This window comes from Drosophila nasuta, chromosome 2R, assembly GCF_023558535.2.
Source record: "Drosophila nasuta strain 15112-1781.00 chromosome 2R, ASM2355853v1, whole genome shotgun sequence".
Taxonomy (NCBI): domain Eukaryota; kingdom Metazoa; phylum Arthropoda; class Insecta; order Diptera; family Drosophilidae; genus Drosophila; species Drosophila nasuta.
This window is the reverse complement of record NC_083456.1, coordinates 28825724-28849779: the sequence shown is the minus strand read 5'-3', so window position 1 is coordinate 28849779 and position 24056 is coordinate 28825724. Positions and strand designations below refer to the sequence as shown.

The 24056-nt window shown below is 38.8% G+C and overlaps 1 protein-coding gene across 2 annotated transcripts in view; it reads left to right on the top strand.

Annotated features, from left to right (window-relative positions):
* The first annotated feature begins 614 nt into the window (after positions 1–614).
* LOC132787619 (uncharacterized) overlaps positions 615–24056 on the top strand; it is a 45399-nt gene continuing 21957 nt past the window's right edge. The window contains exon 1 of one of the 2 annotated variants that reach the window (XM_060794786.1): positions 615–1905. In XM_060794786.1, the coding sequence (XP_060650769.1) occupies positions 1239–1905 (667 nt within the window). In that variant the 5' untranslated portion in view covers positions 615–1238. The remainder of the gene's footprint in view (positions 1906–24056) is intronic. The other variant, XM_060794787.1, reaches the window with a different exon arrangement.

Here is a 24056-nt window from a genome sequence, read left to right as displayed (position 1 = left end):
TGTACTGGTGCCCGGCCACATTCGACAAGAAGATATTGATATAATGAATAATTTTATACAAGATCACATGACTGACTTAAAGAATAAGTTGCTGGAACAATGCCCATTATATTTTATTCGAACTAATCGCCACTCTTCTATTGCGAATATCTGTTGTCATCGATTGGAATAAATGATTGAGGAAAATTGTTGTGTTACTGAATTATTTTATTTACTTACTTTTTCATTTATTTATTTGTGCACTAAGCAAACCAGTAAATAGAAATTATTGTTGTTGTGGCAAAGTTTTCTTTTACAACTGCTCGTTTTAAACTGGAACTATTATCTCATAAATATAGAATCAACAATTGTACTTGAAGATTATTTAACGAATAAATATTTGCGTTACATTTTTGAATTTGAATTTAGAAGCGCCAATGAAACGGTTTTTTCGATGCCGGCCAATATCGATGTTTGCAAAATTCGATGACAAATACATGGAAACCCTACGCCAAATTAATCGATTGCGTTCCCCGCTTATCGGAAACAGTGCTGTGAAGTGTGGGTATGGCGATATGCATAAGCCAGTATGACCATGCTGCAATTGTGTCTACCTTCTGCTTAGTATATTTCGAATGGGATTTTGAAATTGAAGTCTACGGTCACGTTGCTGCATGAGAAGAATTAACAGGCGCGTTAAGTAGTTTTTGTTGACCGGCAAACGAGCATGACGTGTTAGCGGATCGACGGTGGCGCTTTGTCTGGTGTATTGTTGTTTTACGTTGTACGTTCGTCTATGTGCGCACCTTTTTGAATGAGCGGCAAACACGCGTAACGGCCATAAAAATAGCGGCGGCTGGGCAAAAGAGAAACAGAAGAGCAATAAAATCGTAATTATTACCAAATCGTGTGCGGCGTGTAAAATGCTGCCGCATAAACCAGTTCAAAAAAGTGCATAAATAAAAGCCGGTGGTTCGTTCGTTCATTCGTTCGTTCGGTTTACATTCAATTAAGCAGCCCAACTAGTTTTCTGTGCGTGTGTGTGTATGTGTGAGTGCTTAAACGGCTAAAAGCAAAGGAATTTATGTTGGCGCAGCATCGTCACTAAAACAGACAACAATAGGCGACGACGAAGGATTCAAAACTGCAGAAGTTGTTTGACCAGTTTTCGTTGTTGCTTTTGTTGTTGTAGTTGATCACCTTTGCCTCAATGTGGAGTTGGAGCTGGAGCAGGTAGCAAGGCAGAGCAGAGCGTTGAGATGCCCTTCGTACAGCGCGTGGTGCAGCCCGTGAATGTGGCACAAGCCACAGCCGCCAGCTTGGGGCAAGCGGCAACGCGCTTCCAATGCTCGCCGGGCAAATGCAAGAATAACAATTGCATCAATAAGCAAACCAACAACGATGTCGTTGCCAATAATGATGAGACGGATGCCAGTATGACCAGAGCTTTGGTACACAATGTGACCAATTGCGATGCGGATGATGAACCGCGTCCGCCGGCTGCGCTGCCCATGAAGAAACTTAAGCAACATGTCGAGTTTTTGCCCTCCACCTCATCCGCCGCCTCTGTCTCCGCATCGACGTCGCCAACACGCACCTCACAATCGCTGCCCAATTCACGGCATGCGAGTCAACAGCGTGCTGGTAAATTGAATGGGCACAGCAGCCTTAGTGCACCGCATTCCCCAACAGCATCTGGAGCAACAACTCGCGTTATTTCGGGCTACGAATTCGATTCGATTAGCAACATTACGCTAAGCAATGCTTTGAGGCAACTGGCCAGTTTGGTGCTCATCGCTAGCGACATTTTCGATGATCTGCAGCGTGATCTGCAGTCGGTGGGCGAGCGGGCGGGGCGAGTGCAGCGCAAGATTTTGGCGGTGGAGCGACGCGTTTGTGCCTACGATCCGAAAATGGTCACAGTTCGTAAGTATATACCAAAAAATCTACTAAAAATATAACATACAATTACATAGAATAGTAGTAGTATGTAGTACAGGTGCATAGGTATGTGTGTACCAACACATTAAACAAATATTTAGTGTGGTTATTCATTTCATTTTATTAAGAAAAATATCATAAGCAATAACACAAATTTAATTCTTATAGTGAATTCATTCTTTATTAAATTCTTTACAACACAACTACAATCTAAACGTAAATGTAAATGTATGCGTGACTGGGTAATTCAATTGCCATTCATAGCAGGCACACAAAGTCAAGTGCGTTTATCATAAGTTTGTCTTAACTATTGTCATCTCGTTTTAACTCAGTCCTGCACTGCTTTGTATGCGGCAAAAGCTTTTGTCTGCCTCGCTGCTTGCGGGTGTCGTGACAGCTTATCTCTGTCTCCTCTTCTTTGCTTTTGCTTTTTCATTTTACCCAGCGCGCAATATTAACACCTTGTTTACTCTCTGGCCGCCCATCTTCAGCTTCTGTTCACACAATTAGCTGCTATAGATAAGCGGGCAAAGTCGTTTTTATACCATTGTTTTTCTCGAACTATTGTGAAAGAAAAAACGGTAGCTCATTTTTGTATTTCAAAAGTTATTATCGTATGTTGCTTGTTCCACATTTTGCAAAAATCGCCTTGGCACAGCAATTTCAGTTCACTTGAAATTTTCGCCTCTTACAAAAACAAAACGCAGCCGTCGACAGTCTGGCGACGCTGACTGCAGCTTTTCGTTGTTGTTATTGCTCTTTGTGTGAGTGCAAGGTGTAGAGTTGCCAGAGTGATCGAATGCATTCGATTTGCAAAACAAAAACACACACTCGAACTCTCGATCTCGCTCTAGCACTCGTAAAATTTTGACAGCTGACAGCTGCTGTATGGGAACACTTTGGGAAGTAGAAGCAGCTGCTTCTCTGCACGCGCTAATTGCTCAGGTATGAAGAGACCAGAACTACAATGCATAATTACAAGCGGCAATTTTGCAATTGTCGGCCTCGGCAATATACACACACACATGTGAGCTTTGCAGACTGCATGCTTGCTTGCTTGCACTCACCTGTGCCTTTTCCCCCTCGTGTTTGGCATTTGAGTTTTGCTCATTAATGTGCCCATATTAGAAATGCCATTACAGCGCGACATCTATCGCCGTGTTGCCATTTGTGGGCAAAATGTTAACGAAGCCACAGTTGGTAGCAAACAGCAGCAGCAGCAGCACCAGAAGGGGGCTGTGCAGCGATGCGTGGACAGGCAGACTGAGCAGGGGTGATTCTTAGCTAGAGCGAGAGAGAAGGATAGAGAGGGCCTGTTACCGTTGGCTGCGTTTTTCTTGTTGTTGTTGCTGCTGCTGTTGCCTATTGCTATCAATCGGCCATATTTGCTCGCCAACATGTAACCAGGAGCTGCTTGGCTATGTACGTGACTGGACTGCAGAGAGCTACCGTTGTTGTTTGAGTTGTTACTTGCTGTGCACTTTGAACATGACCGCCAAGCAGCCACTTTGGCCAAAGGATGGTTGCTCATTACTTGGAAATTTGGCACAGTTCATGTGCGTGGAAAAACGCACACATGTGCGATGCGTGGGCCGTTTTGTCGTATATTCCCATCCCAAAAAACAAAAATAACATGTGTGTCATTGGCATTGCCAGGAAGTGCAATTACTTGATGTGCACTTGGCACTTAATGGCTCATGCAGTGCAATTGCCTCTCACATTCCTGCACTAACAGCAGCTGTTATTTGCATAGGCATGTTAACAGTGCGCTAATATAAGCCGTTCTTTAAGAATGCTGTTAACAGCAAGATGGCTGTTAAGTCATGGAACTCCTATTAGTTGACGCTGTTAAGCATAGCTGTTAGTTAACATGCAGCTGTTAGTTGACATTGTTAAAGCCATTAAAGAGTATTTAAGCGTCGTCACGTTAATACAAGCTTTTTGGGTCTTTGTGCTTGTCTTTTTTATCTGCCTTGTGTGTTCCCAAAAAGTAATTGCAGCCACAGTGGGAATAAATTACGCGCAGTCTGACCAAAGATATGGCCCGCATCCGAACAGCGCATAAAACCTGTTCCCACCTGCAGCATGTTCTGTCTGCTGCTGCTACATGTGTGTGTGTGTGGATGTCTGTGTGTGTGTGTGTGTGTTGCCACAAAACTAAACAAACGAGCCAACGAAAATAAACCTTAAGCGCTCGCAAACGCAACAACAAGGAACATTTTCAACTAACCAACAACAAATGAGATACACACCCAAAAAAAAAAAAGAAAAAAGTAAAAAGAAGAATGCACGAATGAGATACAGATACAAGATACAGATACAGTGCGTTATGGTCTGCTGTTTGGCTCTTTAAGTTTTTTTTTCTGTTATTCTCTGTGTTTTAAACATTCGACGCATTATTGTATTTCAAGTGCGCTGATGAGCATTTGATTGTTGTAACCAAGGGGCGGAAGGGGAACGGAGGGAAGGCGGGGGGGAGGGACAGTCGGCACTTTACTTTCCTCAGTTGCATGAAGGAAATTCTTTGGCGTATTTTGTTTATTTTTCCCAACAAACATATCATTCTCACATGAAGCGCAAAACCGAAATGTAAACCAAGCGAGTCGCGGCCACAAACACACAGATACACGGCTACAGATACAGATACATTATAGAGATAGTTAGATAGAGATAAATACTTGCATAGATATAGATGCGCGCTGTCAACAAGTGAAGAGACGGGGGAAGGGGGCGAGAACGTTCTCTTCCAGGTTGCATAAGCTGCAACAGAGACGAGGCAAGGCTTGTTGCACTATGCTGTATTGACTCTGCTGTGTGGCAGATAAGATTCTTCTGCGTTTTGTTTGCTTAACATGGGCAGGCAGCAAGTGTAGCTGAAAAGTCGACGGTAGTTAAGGCCACAAGTTCAACGGCTAAGAAACTTGTTGCGTGCCACAAAACAGCAGCAGCAGCAGCAGCAAGGAGAACTGGCAATCTGCGGATTGATTGCCGATCGTCGTCGTCGTTGTTGTTGTTGTCGTTGCGGTTTTGCTGCTGCATTTTTGCACGTTTACCTTTTTTGCCTGAGTAAATCGTAAAGTTCTTGTTGCAGTTGCCGTCTTATTTGCTGTGGCAGCTGCTGCATTTCTATGCAACAACTCCCGAGTCCAACTCTAACCACAACCACAACAACAACAGCAACAACAACAACGCACCTTTTCAGTCATTGAACTTTAAGCTATGCGCCCATCAGAGACTTCAGACTTCATTCAGAACGTCGATCGCTTCGCTTTGGGTTCGATTTTGAGTGTGTGCTTTGTTTTTTTTGTGAAGTGCGGCGCTTTTTCAGCTTTTCAAAATTGATGTGGAAGTTCGATTGGAGTCGTCTTAAATGGAGATGTGGGCTTGTGTCTATTGTCTTCTCTCTTTTAAGGGTCTCATAAATAGTTCTGGCTGCGTTTGCCTTAAACTGTGATTAATCGTTTCCTGCGTGGCAGTTGCAGTTGCAAGCTCAACAAAATACCCTATAAACACCTTGTCTAAAAAGAACTAAGCCATAAACTGTCCACGACAACGGAGACGACTTTCTAATCTATAAGAGCGCGTCTGTGTGAGTGTTGTTTGTATCTGTGTGTTGTGTCTAGAGCTATTTACATGAGAATGCTGCGCTCGAGGCAAGCAATGTCTGCTTGCCACCTTTCCAACTCGTCTCGTCTCGTGTAAAGCATATCAGTTGAAATTTAATGGCATTTAAATTTAATTTATCAAATCCAAAACGTGTTTTTCTAAGCAAATGCCCATTACAAAACTGAGCTTCAGTCAGTGTGGGGTATGCACGACCACGAGAAGGAAAGGATATCAACTAAATAGAGAGCAGCGTGGGCGTTTTTTCTAGAACAAAAGGCGAAAACTGAGCAACGAGAGAATCCCACAGAGAAAGCGCAATTTTGTGTGCGTTGGTATTTTCCAGTTTTGTGTGGAGAGCAGCCAACAACAACAAAATGCGATTTCAGTTTATAGATTCGTTCCAGAAACCTGTACAGCATCCCACAGGTAAACTGCGGCACTAATCAAGCCCAGACGGCGACGACGATGACTGCGATGTTGCCACAGCACGCACAGCGCGGCATGAGAAGAGATGACGATGAAGTTGAGAGAAGAGGCAGGAAAACAGAGGGAAGGGAAGAGGGAGCGAGAGAAGCGGAGGCTGTGCCACAAGACGTGGCATTACTTGCATTACTTTGCCATTGGAATTTCTCATAGCCATTTGGTGGCATGCTGCTTGCTGCTTGTGGCATCAACTTTAACTTGTTTCTTGGAATTTAGCTGTGCAGCAACAGCAGCAGCAGCAGCGTTTGCCTCGTTTTCAAGTGCTTTTTGGAAAAGCTGCAACTCGGATTCTCAGACCTTGAATTCAATTACAAACACACACACACACACTTGCAACACACAAGTCTCTTAAACATTACGTGAATGTTGCGTCTGCTGTGCTAAAGGAAGCTAAAGAAAAACACTTTGTGTGTGCTACGTCGTCTGTTTATGACATTCGTCTGTCTGTCTGTCCGTCCGTCTCTCTGACTGTCTTTCCTGTTGTCCTCCTGCTGATGTCTGTCCTTCATCCTTCCTGCTGCACTGTCTGCTGTAGATTTCCGGGCGAGTGATTGCAACAGCAACAGCAAAAGCAACAGCAATTTATGTTTCATTTTTCACTCTCATTCATCAAGCCAAAACACGCAACTAAACTCAGACTCTGACTCGAAAGGGAAAGAAGAGAATCCCGCTGCTTAGTCCAGGTAACGCAAAACCGCAAATGGTTTTGTGTGTGCCCCAAAAAATACGGCGATGTTGCAACAACCCTTTTTCCTTTCATTTCATTGTGGCAAATGCAAACGCGAAACGCATTCATAATAAATGCTCCGAGTGAAGCGAGAGATAGAGAAAGAGAAAGAGAAAGAGAGATCGCTACAGGGACGCGACAGTGCGAAAATTGTTTTGTTTGTGGCACAAAAACAAGTTTGTTGACGTGCCGCGCGTTGCAAGGGTCGCTCGAGTTGCCTCTCACGAGCAGCTGATGCGTCGTTGATCTTATCACACACACACACACGCAAACTGTCATGCAATATGCAAATTAATCAGGCTTTTTGGGTGTGTGTTGTGTATTTTTATATTTCTCTTCTAGGGTGTTGCAACTGCCGCCAAAAGGGGCATTGATTTGACAAAGCGCACAACGGAGGCAGCTGCTCAGTCATTAGATCAGATTAGATCAGCATTTGCCGCGATTTTAATTGCACAACAAAAGTAGCTCAAGATTGCAGATAGAGCACAATTTCATTAAACCAAAAAGTATCCAAAGAATTTCAAAGAATTCATTTAATGAATTTCAATTAGATAATCTTTATATCTATGCCAAATCACTAAAAGTATTGCAAGAGTGCAGTTCGCTTTTATTTAATGAAAAGTATCTACAAAATGTTTTCTTCATAATTCCGTAAATTTCAAATCGATTATCTTTATATTTATGGAATTAAGTTCTCTTCAAAAAAAGTATCCCAAGATTGCATTTATTCTTTAAATTTCATTTGTTTCCCATGCTTTTCGATTGCTTCAATTCTTATTATAAAATATTTCTTATGTTTTAGTTTGATATATTTCCACTAGAATGTTTCTTTCTTCTCTAGAAGATTCGTCTTCAATTAACACATTATATTATTAATATTAAAAATCTCGCAATTTGGTTGACAAAAGTTTGTTAATCAAATCTATCTGAAGCTTGATTTTAGCTGTTCACTTTCTTTAATAATAATAATTCTATTAAACTATTTTGTTTTGCTGCCTCTTCATATTATATTAATTATATTACGAATCTTACAATATCATTTTCAATAGTTTTGTTAATCAAATCTGTTACTTTCAATGGGAAGTTCCGAAAAGCGTTATCAACACAAAACTCGAAAGATTTCCGATAGCGTAATTAAAATGTCCCAAAAGAATCTGTTCAAGTTTGCAACTGTTTGCTCTATATATACATATTACTTAATGTTCAGCTAACATATCGCATTGTTTTCTTTGCATTCTTATCAATATCTTATCGTTGCCACCTGTTTTGCTATCAGATACAATGTCGACGATGACGACGTTTTTCAAGGTGTTTTGCGGGGTTGGGAAACACTTTAGTGATATCATTGAACTACATAGGAGTCTATTTAGTATACAAATAGTAACGAAACTAATAAAATGGATTAGATCACATGCAAATAGTTATTTAATGAGTGTGTCCATAATTTTTAGCAAACTAGAAGTCATCCATTATAATGTGCTTATCTTTTTTTAAATTACTTTGTTGCCAGATTGTCATATTTTATGCTAGCAACTTGCGTAATTTATCAAGATAATTGTGAAATGCTAATGAGGGAATATTATGATCGCAAGTTCCGCTTTTCTGCAAATGTTTCATCGTGTAAACTTTAGTAATTAATCATTATTATGCTGTTATCTATTTAAACTACTTTGATGTCAGAAATACGACAATTTTATGCTAGCGAATTGCGTAATTGAAATAATGATGGAATTAGGTGAATATGATGATGGCATATTTCGTTTTTCTGCAAATGCTTCATCGTTTAAACATTAAAATAACTTTTCATTTTTATAATTAAAGTATTTTGATGCCAGATAGTTATATCTTATGATACAAAATAGTGCAATTCATTTTATTGTGAGCGCATATTTCATTTTTCCGCAAGTGCTTCATCGTGTAAACATTGCAACTATTTAGTATTTTTTGTATATAAGCTACTTTGATGTCAGATTATAATCAAAGATGTTCGCAAATTGCGTAATTTATCAAGATAATTGTAAAATGCTAATTATGGAATTATGTGCATTTTTTCTTTGCAAATGCTTCATCGTGTAAACATTGGCATTTTTTATAATTAAAGTATCTTGATGCGAGATTGCTATAAAATAGCTTCATTTATCATAAGATGATCGCATATTTCATTTTTCTGCAAATGCTTCATCGTGTAAACATTGCCAACTATTTTGAAGAGCAGCAGCTGGCATTTTGGCTTGTGCTACCGTTGCTGGAATTGTTTAACGTCTTCCTTTCGCTTTGTTGCCTTCTCTATCTATCATTCTTCTCTCCCTCTTTACTACACAAACAGTTGCTGGCATCGCGTGCACAAATTCGACACATTTAGCATTATTTGTTGCCGTCTTTTCTTTTGTTATTAATTAAATGCAACTAAGTGTTGCCAGCAACAGTTGCAATTCATCTGATTGCCACATGGAAAACTCGTTACATTCTTGTTGTTTTTTTTCCAGCCGTTCGCCGGCTGATTTTGCTTTTCTTGTGTTTTGTTTTAGGAGGCAAAAGACAAAGTGCAACAGCGGGAGGTGCAAAGAGGCAGCTGCCACTTGACTGACATCATTTCCGATGTTTATCTCGATGCATGTTAACACAACTCGCTGTCTCGATTGAGAAGAGGGCAAAAGATACAAAATCAAACAAAAATCCTTCTTGGCAACATTTTCACTTTTTCAACATTTAGGTTAAGTTCAGAAGTTTGTCAACTGTGAAAGAGTTTTCGGGGCCCAGTTGCTGCACAGCTTTCACTTGATTTGCATACGTCAAGGGAATTTCAGAAAATCATTTTTCCATTCGAGCGAGAATCATGTGCGAGCGACGCTTGCGCAAGTCGCTGAAAAGCCTCTTAGACTCAGTTTTTGTAATGGCCAATTAAGCAGTCGCAGTCGCAGTTCAGCTCATACATTCAGTCAGTCATTCCAGCAGTCATTCCAGCAGTCATTCAATCACTCAGTCAGTCATTCAGTCAGTGCATCACAGTCAGTGGGCAAGTTAAGCAGGAAACTCATGAAAATTGTAGTCGAAGAGTCGACAGCAGAGTGCGTGGGATTTGGCTCCACTTTCCAAACAACTGCCAAGTCATGCGCCACACAGTTCAACTGCCCCTCCTCCCCTCTTTCTGGTGGGGGAGGAGGCTACGCAGTTGGCTTAAAAGCGAGCTCCAAAAAAATGAAGCAAACAAAACTGCAGGTGAGACACGACTCCAAAGCTTTTGTCTGCGACTGTTCGAGTGTGTGTGAGTGGGTGTTGTGTGTGTGCTGTGGTGTGGGCGTGGTTGCTCAGCCATGTCGCATACAACACATATGTGTGGCATAGAGATATATATTCGACATGCGGCATGTGGCATTTACGCTAAATGCACACACACTGAAAACTATATAATTAGTTTGTCTGCGCCACAAAAATCCTGCTGACTGCTGCCTGGCTTTGTCTTCAACGCAGCAGCTGTGCTCTGTGCGGCAAAAAGGGACGCACTTAAGGGGCATTGTGGCATGTGTGTAATTAAGGGTAGCTGCCTCCCGTTTTTAGCGCACTTTAAGCAGGTTTTGAGGCACACTTAATGCGCTTAAGTCGGACGTAACAGATACACAGATACAGATACAGATACATCTATAGCTACACACAGCTTAAGATACATTTGCTAGCTGCAGAGTTCGCAGTTGCAAGTTGCAAGCGACATTCCAAGGCTTAGCGCACATAAAAATTGCCAACTGATTGAAATCGGAGCCAATGTTTGGCCTCAATGCGGCCACCAAAGATGCCGACGAGCAGATATTGTATCTCACAGATACACAAACACACAGAGGCTAAAAGCTTGTCGGAGTCGAAGTCGAAGTCGTGAGCAGAAGAGGTTGCAGCACGAAATGCAATTACAATGCTCTGACATTAGGGCAAATCGAAATGGGAAGGCCAAAGAAACACAGTAAAAGATACTTGTGATGGCCCAAAGATACTTTTTGGCTCTGAAGTCGGATTTGTAATGACGTTTCTCAGGGAGGCAGCTTAAGAACTCGTTGCTTGCAAAGTTTGCTGCTGCTGCCAAGCGGAAGAGACGTAAATTATGTTACATAAATATATCTGGCAAGCGGATATAACGACAACTGACGTTTGCCGCTCGCTCTGTAACTAAAGTATCTCAACAATATCTCTGACAACCTTTTGCCTTTTGTGTGCTGCTTGTTGATGTGGATGTGGATGCGGATGATGATGCATGCTTGCTTCCATCCATTAAAATCCATCATTTGGGTCAACTTTTGGCTCTGGCCTATTGTTTGGAAAAGCCTCCGCTTCACTCAATGAGCCATAAACTGACGCGTTTGTTGCGGATGTGAATGCGGAAGCAAAAGCCGAGGCAGAACATGCAACAAACAACGATTCAATTCAACAATTGTTCGACTATTTGCCCATTGATTTTGCACTGGGTCAGTCAGTCAGGCAACAGCAACAGCAACAACAACAGCAACAGCTGTCCCTATATGCTCGATTGATTACGGGTTTTCAGCTCAGTTCTTTGCTCTCTTCTGGAGGGTTGCAAAGCGATTTGACAGGCACTCAAAATGTCATCAAATGGCTTGCTGATTGCGCTTTGCTCTCGCTTAAAGTGTAATCAAAATTACGGTCATATAATTAAGTGCACCCCTAAAACGTTGCTGCTATACGAGTATCTTTGAGATACTTTTGTGTGCTTGTGCAGCATGCAGTGAGAGCAACTATGAGCAAAGTAATGACTTTAGTTGTATACAATCAAGTGTAGCTTCAAGGCAGAAAGTAGATTTATGCTACATTTGATTGAGCAGTAATGAAAGCAAAAAATGTGCTATTAACGAGTTTGAAATGCCTATAAAATGTTGCCAAAATGTTTATGTTAAAGCAGTTGAGTGCAGAAGATGCATAAAGATATCTTTAAGATGCTTTTTTTTAAAAGTATTGTACACACAGCTAAGAAGAGAATCTAGGCATTAGTTCACATAGAAAATATTCTGTTATGGGTGCATAAAGTATCTTAAAGATACATCTACTTCATCCATTCTTTCTATCCATAACTATGAAGTGAAACAAGTACTTAAAATTATCTTAAGGAAAGACACATCTGTGTTCCCTGTGTAAAAAGTATCTTAAAGTTGCATCCCCTTCATTTTCTATACACATCTTAAGGGAAACTAAAACCTGGAAATCTTCTGTCACACTCTGCCAAATTTTCTGCATTTTCCATCCATTGCTTTCAATAAATAATATGCTGATACATTCTGCAAAAAGTATTTTTAAGTCACATTTTATAGCTTTCATAGCTTTCTATAGAATCCAGGCGTTAAAATATCTTTACGATACATCTGCATTTGCTATCTATGACTGTAAAGATAATCTAGAAGTTTAGACTATTCTAAGTGTGTTGTTACATGCTGCCAAAGTATCTTTAAGCTACATTTGATATACCAAATTAGTCGCGCTCTTTTCGGCTTAATCCTCAATCAAAAACTACCCTTTGCTTTTTATTATTTTATTTTTTAAAGGGTATAAACTCAATCAGCCTCGCTTTTGCTCCCTCAGCTGTCTGCATAATGTTTTCAAGTGCCTATTCAGTGATGTGTTTTTTGTGATTTCTGTTTGGAACATTGAAAACTGTTTAGAGAGGTTTTTTGTTTTTTTGTTGTATTCATTTCTTTGTATACACTATTTTTTCCCATATTTATGCGTACGCATTTCCGGTGCGTTGTGGCGCTTAAAACTGTCACAAGCGGAAGTGCAACCTGGCATTTGAATGCCGCTTTCGAATGAAACGCACAATGTGCCAAGTTAACGAGCAGTTTAGCCCACATTTGGAACTGTAAAGAAGGCGTGGCAACACGTGCGCCGCATTAATGTGATGAAGTAAGGGGAAAAAGGCGTCGCTGCTTGTAATAATTTTGCGATAAATGGAAGCTAAAGATCAGCGCGAGGTTCCAATTTTAATGAGCTGTGACCCACTTTTCGTACACTCCCAACTCGCAAGTACAATATTATGAATATGAGATGAGTACTCATATTTACAATCGCATTCACATTCGCACTCACATTCACACTCGCAGTTTGCATTGTTTTGCAATTGCCGAACTCTCGAGGCGAGGAGAGTTCAATAAACTGCGACAGAGAACAAACAAAACACACACAAAATATTTCCCAAAGGGGCACAGCTGTTGCCTCGCTTCAGCGGCAATCTCAGTGTCTCTCCTCCCTCCCCCTCTTCCCCGCTCCCCACGTTATTTGTCTGCATTCGCAGCATGCACAACAAATAAATTCCAAAGCGCTCAAAACATGTCAAGTCCAATGAAAGGGACTCTTCGAAGGCAACGCCCCCGCAGCAGCAAAAAACATTTGAAAGTGTAAATGAATTTGTTCTTAATTATCATGCTGCGTCGCCGCCTTCCCTCTGCCTCCCTCTCTCTCTCTCTGCCTCTGCCTCTGCTTGTTGCAATTTGAAGTCCCAAGATTTTCGGTGTCATTGATTTACAGTCTTCAACATGCGAATGGGGCAAATGGGTTGCCAGCCTTCCGCTTTGCTTTTGTGTAGCATGTTTGTGCTTTTTATGTGGCGGCAAAACTGTATTTCATATATGTTATATGTTATACCCAGCAGCCAGAGGGCATGACCAGCCTCCAAAAGTCCAACAACATAAACATAAATCATAAAAATGCATATTTCGGAAACATTTACCGAGCTTTGAGGCTACAAATTTAAACAATAAAAACCATTAAAAATATTAACTAAATGTTTATTATTTCTACGAGGTATTTTCTAGTCGTTACCTGACTTTGTTCCCTCTTTGTTTATAACTGTTTGTTGGCATAGAAAAATGAGAAAAACGAGCAACAACAACAACAAAAAAGTGTTGGAAATTTGGTTTCTTTTCGTGGTGGGAAAATGGTTTTCTTTCTTTCTTTGAAGATTTCAGGCTGAGGCTGGGCGCATTTATTCAAGATAAATTGATGGATTTGCTAATGAAGCAAATTACCAACTAATTTTAGTCGCTTTCCTAGGGTATTTTTCATACTTAACTCGGAAACACAGCCAAATTGGTTTTTAGAAAAGAATAAAGCATTATTTAATACTAACGTTCTTCTTTCCTATATTATAGTTCTTTGTTTAATTTATTGTTAGTTTTATCTGTTGCTCGTTTTTATTGCCTTCTTCTATTCTCTTTCACTGATTTATGTGCTTGAAAATTGATTTGGCATTAGAGAGCGAAGATGGTCATGCGAGAAAGCCATTAAAATACTATTTCAAGTGGTCAGCATCCGTTGGCTGTCGAAGTCTTTCCTTATCGATAGACTTGACTCACACCCTCAACTAACTAGATCCCGATATGACAAGTGCTACAAATGTTTTATGGACATCTGTTGCTTAATTTATGTTTCAATTCCGAAAATTAATAACCAGGCAAGCAACCCTCGAAGCACTTTTTGATAGGCACATAAAAATGTCATAATATCTAATGAAAATGCATTGCGACGAATAATTAATTGTCAGTGTTGTTAGTGTTGTTAGTGTTGGGGAACCTTCAATAGGAGACATTGCATATGTAGAATGTAACATACATTTACCCTGTAGTAATAAAATGCTTAAATTGGGTATCTGCAAGCCATAAAAATGTGTGTAATACAAGGCGCAAGATAAGCGACAGTTTTGTGAGGCAAGATATAAAACAAAGGTAATGAAAATATAGAACAGAAAATGTACAGCTGAAAATAGTTTATGTATATAAATGTTGATTGAATATTGAAGTCACGTTTTGAAGAAATTTTTATTAGATTTAACTATATTTGCAGATAACTTTTTTTAAGATTGAAAAGTTTTTAACTTCTGTCAAATATAAAGCTGGAATTATAGTAAAACTATAGAACAGAAAATGTACAGAAGAAAATAGTTTACAAATAAAATCGATGATTCGATATTAAAGTTATGTTTAAAGAAATTCTTTTAAGATGTGAAACATTTTTCAGCAAATATTTTTTAAGATTGAAAATATTTTATATACTTGTATAACACAGAAAATATTTCATATAAAAAATTGAGGATTTAAGATTGAAAGCTTGTTTGAAAACCCTTTTGATATTGATGTCTTGATTCAAGAATTTGTTTAAGATTGAAAAGTTTTTAGCTTCTTGTTTCAAAACCTGTTGAAATTAATATATTGTTTCATTAACTTTTTTAATATTACAAAGTTTTTAACTTCTTGTTTCATGAATATTTTTAACATAAGATTGAAAAGTTTTGAACCTCACTTCTCTCTGTGTAGATAACTTTATTTTATACTATTTTTGCCTTGGAAAATTTATGATTTTATGTTGCTTAATAAATATAAATTAATCTGCACAAATAGTGATAGTGCTGTGTTTTATTTTGTGCCCTAGAAAAGTATCTACAACTCGCTGCAAAGTATCTGTAGGTCGATCAGTCAATTCGCTGTTTATTCACACTTGTTCTTTTTTTTTTGTTGACTGCCAAAGAACTGAAATTAATTTGCCTGGTTTTTCTTGGGTTGTGGGGCCAATAGCCCAAAAAGCATGCTGGTTGAGAGCGCTGCATAACTCATGATCGTTCTTTTCATTAATCAGCGTCTTGCAAGCGCTTCAATAAATCAAAATTAGTTTGCTTATTGAAAGAACCGCATCGTAAAATGCCATAAAAAATTGCCCTTTTTTTTTTTGTTGGGCTGATTTTGTCAATTGTTTATAGAGTCGAGTTATTTTATAGCTAGCTGGCAATCGTATTAAACAGATTTATGCACAATGCAATTGTTGACATATCCAATGTGACCTTTGATAAGCCAACTAACTCGATAAGGCCGCCACGCTAGTTGGGTGTGTCTCTTCTGTATTGTGTATTGTGTGTGTGGAGTCTTATCAACAGCTAAAAAGTGACAACAGGTGATAAAAAAAAAACCACATGGCGACCGGGCTAAAACACTATTAAAGCCAACTAGTCACAATTAACTAACTGGTTTTTCGTAATCAAAGTCACAATGAACGAAAAACTAAAAAAGGCATTTGATTTTTTGGTTTTATGACCGAAACTTTCCAAATTGATCATTAAAAGCGCGCCTAATGCGACCATCAAAATCCCTATCGATTTCATAATTTACTCGTTACGCTTTTGCTTTAAAATACATTATTGTAGCCGAGAGTCTCAAGTTCCCAGCCAGAGAAGATTGTCTCATGATTTTCAGTTTTTTTATCAGTTTTTATTTATGATTTGTTTGCGCTGGGCAAAGGAAAAATGTCAAATGTCCAAGTACACGACGCGCGACTCGAGTCGACTGCCAAAGTGTTGACAGCATTGAATATTTTGAAATACTCGAAATGTTTTCAACAAGAAGAAAAACCAAAGAGATACACGAAAAGTGCAGTCAAGTTTTTTTTGTGGTCGACGAAGTGCGAATGCTCTTCACAGGTTTTTTTTAAGTCAGTTATAAAAGAGATATGATTAAAAATGAAAATTTATATATGATTGATGTTTGGTTTTAAAGGAGGAAACCAAAAATGTTTACTTATAAAATATTTGAAATTAGTATTTAACTTAGTCTCTTTATCATTATTTTTTAGATATCTAAAAATAATATATATTATAATAAACAGTTTCCTTAATATTTTGTTAATGAAAACTAAAGTGTATACCTTTGAATTATGTTTAACTAATATTTAGCTTTGTTTAGGAAGTTTTAAGATAATATTTTATTTATTATTTTCAAATTATAAATGTATATTATATACATACATAATACAAATTTCACTTAATATTTAATTGATATTCAATATTAATAGAATGGGAAATTGTAGGATCTATTTTTATATATTCTTTTTAAGCAAACTTTAATCGATATTAAATGAGAATACAAAACAGTTTAATTAATATTAATCTTCTTGTTGAAAATTGTTAAATATTCAATCTATCTTTAGTGTGTCTCAACAAGTTTGTTGCCCTGCAGCAAAGTGTATTTAAAAAACTACAAAATTGTGTGATTAAAGACGACAGTTGGGCGACAAATATTTGTGACTGCGGCCGTTCAAATGTTTACAATTAATGTATTTACAATTTCATTATATTGTTGCTGTTGCTGTTTGCTGTTTACAATGCCATCGGCTGTTTGTCGAAGACATTAACGAGACGAGACGAGACGCTGTCCAAAGCAGAGAGAGAGATAGAGAGATGCAAGTCGCATAATGAGGCATAATTACGTCTGTTTGAGTTTGTGGGGAAAGACAGAGGAGGGGGGAGAGTGGCAGCTTGTCTGGCCTGGGCTCAAGGATGTGCACACTTCTGTTAGACAGAAGACAGTTAAGTTGTTTTCCACTAAATGTGCTGGCTTCCCTTTCCTTCCCTCTACTTCTATCTCTATCTCCCTCTCTATCTCTATCTCTAGCTGCACTTGATGCCTGTTTATGTTGTCAGCAGACACCTTAAATTGCACATTTCCTCGAGACAGTCTTTCCCTCTTTCCCCTTTCCCACTCTTGATTATGTTCACGTCGTCTGCACTTAATGACTAAACGATAAGCGACAGACAGAGAGATAAAAGTGTGATAAGTAGAGGGAGACATATTAGTTGTGTCTGCCATCAAGTGCACGCTTCCTCCCCTTCCCTCCCCCAACCCCCTCTCTATTTAAATCTAAGAGTGCCACATTCTTTGCTGTTGTCTTGTTTTGGGAAAGTTGACACAGTTTGAACCCACCAACATAGGCCAAAACCGTGAGCTGCTGACTTTGGGCCTTTCACTTTGTGTGCTGGGACAAATCTTTAGACTTGTTTTATTTTTAGCTACTGCACCTTGCCACAGAGACACAGAACACACTTTTGCTTGATCAGGACTTGTGGAGTGCGCTTCTTGGCCAACTTTCTATGGGCCTGTAATTAAACTGAATGCAACCGAATCGGTTTTGTGGTCGCTTTGCCAATTGCAAATTGTCAACCGATATTCGATATCCGTTGTGTGGCAAAGCCGCAAGTTCAAAAGTTCAAGCAAAGCTCCTAAAAACAACAGACTGAAAAAGAAACTTTCTAAATTTGTACATCAACATAAATAACGAAAACATTTGCCGCATGACAATTGCAATGTGGCCCAGGGGAGCCATAGAGAGTTTCACCCCCGCACTTTCCCCGCTCTCTTTGTCCACCTCCCTCGCTTGGTCTATAAATAAAAGCATTTGTTGTTGTGTTGTTTGGATTCAATTATGTGCAGCTTTGTGCGGCATTTGTCTAAGCAATTAACTGCTTATCGAGTTGCAAACAAACTACGTTCGCTCTGCGCTCTGTGCTCTGCAATTTGCATCTAGTATCTTTGTATCTGCATCTGTGTTGGATCTGTGGCTGCGCGTAATGAGTTGCATGCAAATATTTGTGCAGTGCAGCTCTTTTGTGCAACTCTCGTGTAATTTAATCGCCTCACAAGGGCTTCGACAGTGACGTCTTTGCTCTGCTGCAGCACAGGAAACCATAAAAATCCTCGAGTCTTCGATGTCTTTGTGGCATATGAGAAATGAATGATGATGCATAAGTGTGATGTTTCTTCAACGTTCGAGTTTCATTCACAGCCTTTTGCAGTTTGTTTCCCAGAGAGAGAGAGAGAGAGAGAGAGAACGCGAGAGAGCGAGAGAGATGGGCAAGGACATGTCTTCGCTATGGGCACGCTCTCTACTTTGTTTACCCTAAGACTCTGTTTCCTTGCTTGCAGTTCCTGTTCCTTGCCCTGCCTTTGCTTCTCCTCTCCTCTCCTTCCCTTCCTTTCCCTATTTATTCTGTACCTGCCCTGGGAATTTTTACCGTCACTTTTTCGTTGTGCTCGGTTCTCCTTGTTTTTGCCTTTTGTTTCAAGGGGGAATTCTTGCCTTATTCTTTGCTATGTTTTTATCCTTCTTCACTTCCATTTTTTTCTTAAACTTCAACACACCCCTGTGTCGTCGTTGTTCTCACACTCTGTTCGCTTCATTGGTGTGTTTTTTTTTTCTTACCGTTTTTCGGACGAAGTGTTGCCAAATGTTTGCAGTATTTCCTGTTGTCTACTTTAAGGCGCACCGCCAAGGCAACAAACAAGGCTTCTTCCGATGCCCTCTGGCTTCTCAAGGTGTTGCGGGGTATTTGCAGTGGTTATTATATGTCCTTAACTCTTACTTTATGTAATAAATACTGTCCAAATAAAAGCCTGAATATAATTAATCAACATTTATTATGAGATCTCGGAATATGCAAATATTTTATTAATTTATATCCAAGCTTTTCTTTAGATATATGTTTTTAGACAGATATTCTAAAGTAATTAAAAACATAATATATTTCAAAATAAGTTCCGAAATTTTCAATCAAAGTTTACCCATGTAAATCTTCAAAAATTATGAAAATATTTAAGACTTGATATATGATGTCTTCTAATATTCCAATACCAAATGTTACGAAGCATATTTTATTACTTTTAATTCCATTTTTAAATAAGATATATTCGATCAATAAAATAGCAGTTTCTTCTGTAAGCATTTTAGCTTTTTGCTTAAGCGATTTCTTTTATTTTGCTAGCAGAATTTAGAGATTTCTATTTTGATGATTCAATGAGTCAAAAGATTTCTTCAATATTTATTTACTTAATCGGAAATCATTTCTGAGAAATGTATTTATTTTACTTATATTTACGCTGTGTTTATAATTTTTGCTAATGTGCACTAAGTACCGAAAATTGTGATAAACAAAAAAGTATTTAGAGTCTACTCTGTATTACAAACTTTGTATAAAGCTGCAACACCTGAGTTGCTTTTTAAATATTTATAGGGCATTTCCCATGTCACCTTCTGTGCTCTGTTTACTTGTTTCATTTATTTTTAACACGTGTCAGAAAACTTTGCGAAAAACTGTCGCGCGAGCAAAAGAAAAAAAGTTGTAAAAACAGAAGCAGAAAAAAAAAAAAAAACACTTGCGAGCTTTTGGTGCTGAGTGAATTTAATACCCAGTCAGCGATGGTGTTGAAGTTGAAGTTGCAACCGGAGTTGGAGTTGCAATTCCAACTGCCAGACTGGCAGGCACTCGCGACCCTGCCACATGCCCCCCTAGATGTGACGCGCCTGTGTCTGTGCCTCACCCTTATTGCAACTTGCCACTTGGCATTGTTGGCTCCTTGCTGCTGCTGCTGCTGCTGTTGTTGCAAAAAAAGTTAATGCAAAATGCATTACGCGGGCTGCTTGAACCTCGCAATGTTGCTGTGACCCAGCCACAGGGTCTCCGTGTAATGTGACACGCCTCGACAGGCTCAAGACTCGCCTCGCCTTGCCTCGCTTTGAGAATCGCCTTGCGAGGATTTGCACCCATAAGTGGCAGGCAGGCAACGCATAAATCTAAATGCCTAATGCCTAATTCCTAATGCTAATTCACTTTTCAATAGCGCCTGACTTTGTAATTGAATAGCGGCTTAAGCCCTCAAGTTCTTGAGCCTATGCGTGAATTTGATTAGCTTGGCTTATGGCTTGAATTACGTCTACTTAATGTCACTCCAGCATTCGCAGACTCTTCTCTGCCGCGTAATTAGAAAGCTAGTCGAGTAATTAAAACAGTGGCGTTTTTTATTTTGCTTTGCCTACAATGAGATCATCACATTAAACCATAAAAACAAAAGAGTGTTGAGCTCGCTAAAGCGGCAAATTACTTCCAAGACTGTGAAGTCAACTAGACTTGTGAGAAAATTGCCTCTAAAAAGTGTGTTAAGGGCCAATTAGCGGAAACTGTGAAAGATAACTTGAAGAGCAAATATAGTCAGATGATCGCACCCAAAAAAAGATTAGAAAAGTTATTGCGCAAGCACAGATAAAGTTGTTTGAGCATGATAAATGTTTGCTTATGTAAACTAACAGGGAAATGTTAAGTTACAGATGTTAATATCAGCTATTGATAACTGTTGGCTTATTGAAACTAACATTGCTATGTTAAGCTTAGGAAGTTCATGTTAGGGAGTTGCTGTAGATTTAGACATGTGATAAATTACAAATCTGAAAGATAACTTTGTTGTAAGAGTTGGAAGATGATCGCACTTAAAAGAATGATTGGTGAAGTTGTTGTGCAAATGCTTGCTTATGTTAACTGTTGGTTCATGTAAACTAACATAGCTATGTTAAGCTACAGAGCACAACAATGTTAGAAAGTTGCTTAAGCTTTTAGGTAGATAATGAGTTCAGTTTATTAGAAAAGAAATGTTCTCAAGTAAGAATGTTTTAAATTATAAAAATAAAGAGAAAAGGCTAATTTTGTATTTTACAACAATGTTAGGAACATAATATACGATTTTGTAGAAAAAAAGTAATTTCAAAAAGCTCATCAATGTATGCTTATAAACTAAAGTAATTGCCACGGTGGGAGCTGATGCTTTTAATGACTATAAAGCAACTCTGTTAACTAAATGAAAGTTGGTAAATTTTTACAGCCTTGCGAAGTTCTGTAAGGCAAATGCTGGGAGTCTGTTGTATACCTTTTATAAGACTTTCTATATAACAACTTTATTATGTGTGCTGCCATCTGCCAAACTCTATCTGCTACCTACTTATGTAAGTTTCTTTTATGGGCTGTTTATATAAGTGCCGAAGCTTCAGTCATGTTCCCAAGCTCAGCTTGAGTAGGTAGTTTCGAGCATAGTTCAAGGCTGTCGCCCCATAATGGAAGAATGCCCTCCATCCAGCTAATGTACTCGCAGTTCCCAAGTCTTTGATGGATACAGCGAGAGAGAGATCGAGAGCGTGTGCTTGTAATGTGACTACGTAGATAACATGTTGAGATACAACTACAGAGACAGTTACAGATACTTTTAAAGATTGTTTTTTGATGGTGTGGCATATGGATAGGCAGCCCAGCGGGATACCCTCGACTCTCAGCTCAGAGTTTCTTATATTTTAGTTCGTTGAACAAGTCTTCCACGAAATGCCAAACTCGTTTTGGGTCTCAGACGAGAGTCGAGTGAGGCTCTCGTAGTGTGTACTTCAATTGAACTACTCAATGCTAACTCAATTGCCGAGTCGAGGCCTAGGGCCAACTGCTGCTGCCCATTTCCATAGCAGCGAGATATACTTAAAGACAATTGAAGCAACACAGATACAAACACACACACACTTACACCCACACAGTCAGACAGGCTAAGACAATGTGGTTTGGCTGCTTTTGTAGATCTTAATAAACATTTGTGGAGCTCTTGTTGCTTCGCTTTGCTATCTATAGTGGAGTAGGCCTAAGCCGGATATCGCGCCCATAACTCAGACACAACACACATCCTCTCCGTTTCCTCCGCTTCCTCCTCCGATACTCCATCTGTCGTCAGAAGACAGCGCGCTATTCTTTTCAAGTTCAAATCAAACATTTGCCATAATCTTCAAGTGTCAGCTGCATCATTTTTTGTCTCTAGCATAAAAAAAAGGCAAATTCAAAATAACATAAATACACACTGAAAGGTGCAAAGCAAATGAGCTGTAAAACAAAAAAAACGAGAAGAAAATCCAGCGTTTCCCCCAAAAATGGAAAATGTCACACAGCATACGAAATGCAGTCTTAGAGTGCGAGAGAGAGAGAGAGCGGAAGAGTCGAGAAAATAAAAAGGGAGCACACATTAAAGTGGTTGCCACAGGCGGCGGGGAGAAAGATGTGAAAGATTGTCAAGCGAGAAAATTTTTGGGCATTGCGTTTAATTTTAGACTAGAGAAAAAGCCAATAAAATTGTTTGGCTGCCGTATTTATTTTTAACCCCCGTAGCAAACACTTCCGCAGAGGGTGCAAGAGGGTATTTGGTTGGGACCCAGTTCTCGAGGATGGAGGATGTTGCTCTTAATGATATCAGTCTCGCTGATCGCATAGCTGCCTCTCTCTCTCTCTCTCTCTCTCTCACTTCTGTTGTCTTTGTCTGCCCGTAGCTGATGGAATGTTAAGTGAACTTATCCCGCGGGTACTCGCTGAAAAACGCATGTCACTTAAATTTATTGGCCGCAACTACCAGAGAAAAACAACAACAACAGCAGGCAGACATTTCCCAGTGTGAAATGCATTTTTCATTCAATTTTTCCCGTTGCCCAGAATGTTTATGTTCGGTCCCGGGGCTGTAAAATCGATTGATAGACGCGACAGACTCATGATTGAAATTGAAATTAAACACATCGTCAGCCTGTAAAGCGTGGGTGTATTCACGACTTTGTTGGGGCGACACTCGAAATGTTTAGCAGCGAATTTAACTGTTTTTCTTTTTTCATCTTTAATTAGCTTACATGGTCGTAAAGTCACCACAATATCGGACAACGGAAGTTTTTACACTTACTCTGCGCTACTTGAAAGTCCGACTTGAAAATGTTATTAATTAGGGCAAAAGAAATACGCTAATTGCTGTCAAGACAAGCGACGGAGGTCAATTAATTTAAATAAAAAGGCAAATTGTCTCGGGCTCATAAAAATGATTCACAAAAACAACAGAACTTAATTAAGAGTGTGGGAGGTCGACTTTGCCAATTGTTTAATTAAAAGTGGAACAAGTCGTGAGGGATCAAAACAGCCCAAGATAAGGAGGAAGAACTAGCAAGTGAGACAGGAAAATAATTTATTTCCTGTGCGTAGAATGAAAGTGTAATAATTTCATTAAACCGACTAAACATTCAGCATGTTTTTTAGAAGACTATTTATTTAAGGCTTAACAAGGAAATTTCTTTAAAAGAACAATAAAACAATTCGTTTCCTGTTTGATTCCCATTTAAAATGAAATATAGTCTTAGTTCAACAAAAAAAAAAAAATAAAAAATAAAAAAATTCTATTTTCTTATTTGATTTTTCTAATATGTAGTAAAATATATTTAAAACTCGTTCAACACCGAACATGTTTTATCCCCTTTAATTAAAAACACAATGCTGCCTTATTTTGTAGAATTTTTATTTCCTCTATTGATAAAATATTTTCTCTATTTCTTATTTATTTCTTTGGTGAACTTTTCTAAAATTCTCAAATATAAAAGAGCGGTGTTTTTTTTGATGAAATAGTTTTCTAATTTAAATTTAAAACTATTTAAAGTCTTTTGTATACCGAATATCTTTTATATCGGTAAACTTTTCTAGTTTTTCGTTTCATACAAAGAATCAAAATCTTGTATTTCCTCTTTTGATAAAACCCTTTCCTAATGTAAATTGAAATCTATTTAAAGTCTTTTTTAATATGCCGAATATCTTTTATCTATTTGCTGGGTCAACATTTCCAGTTTGCCGTGCAATAAATAAACTATACACAAAAAAATAATCTTAAAATTGAGGCAAACCCCTTCAGCA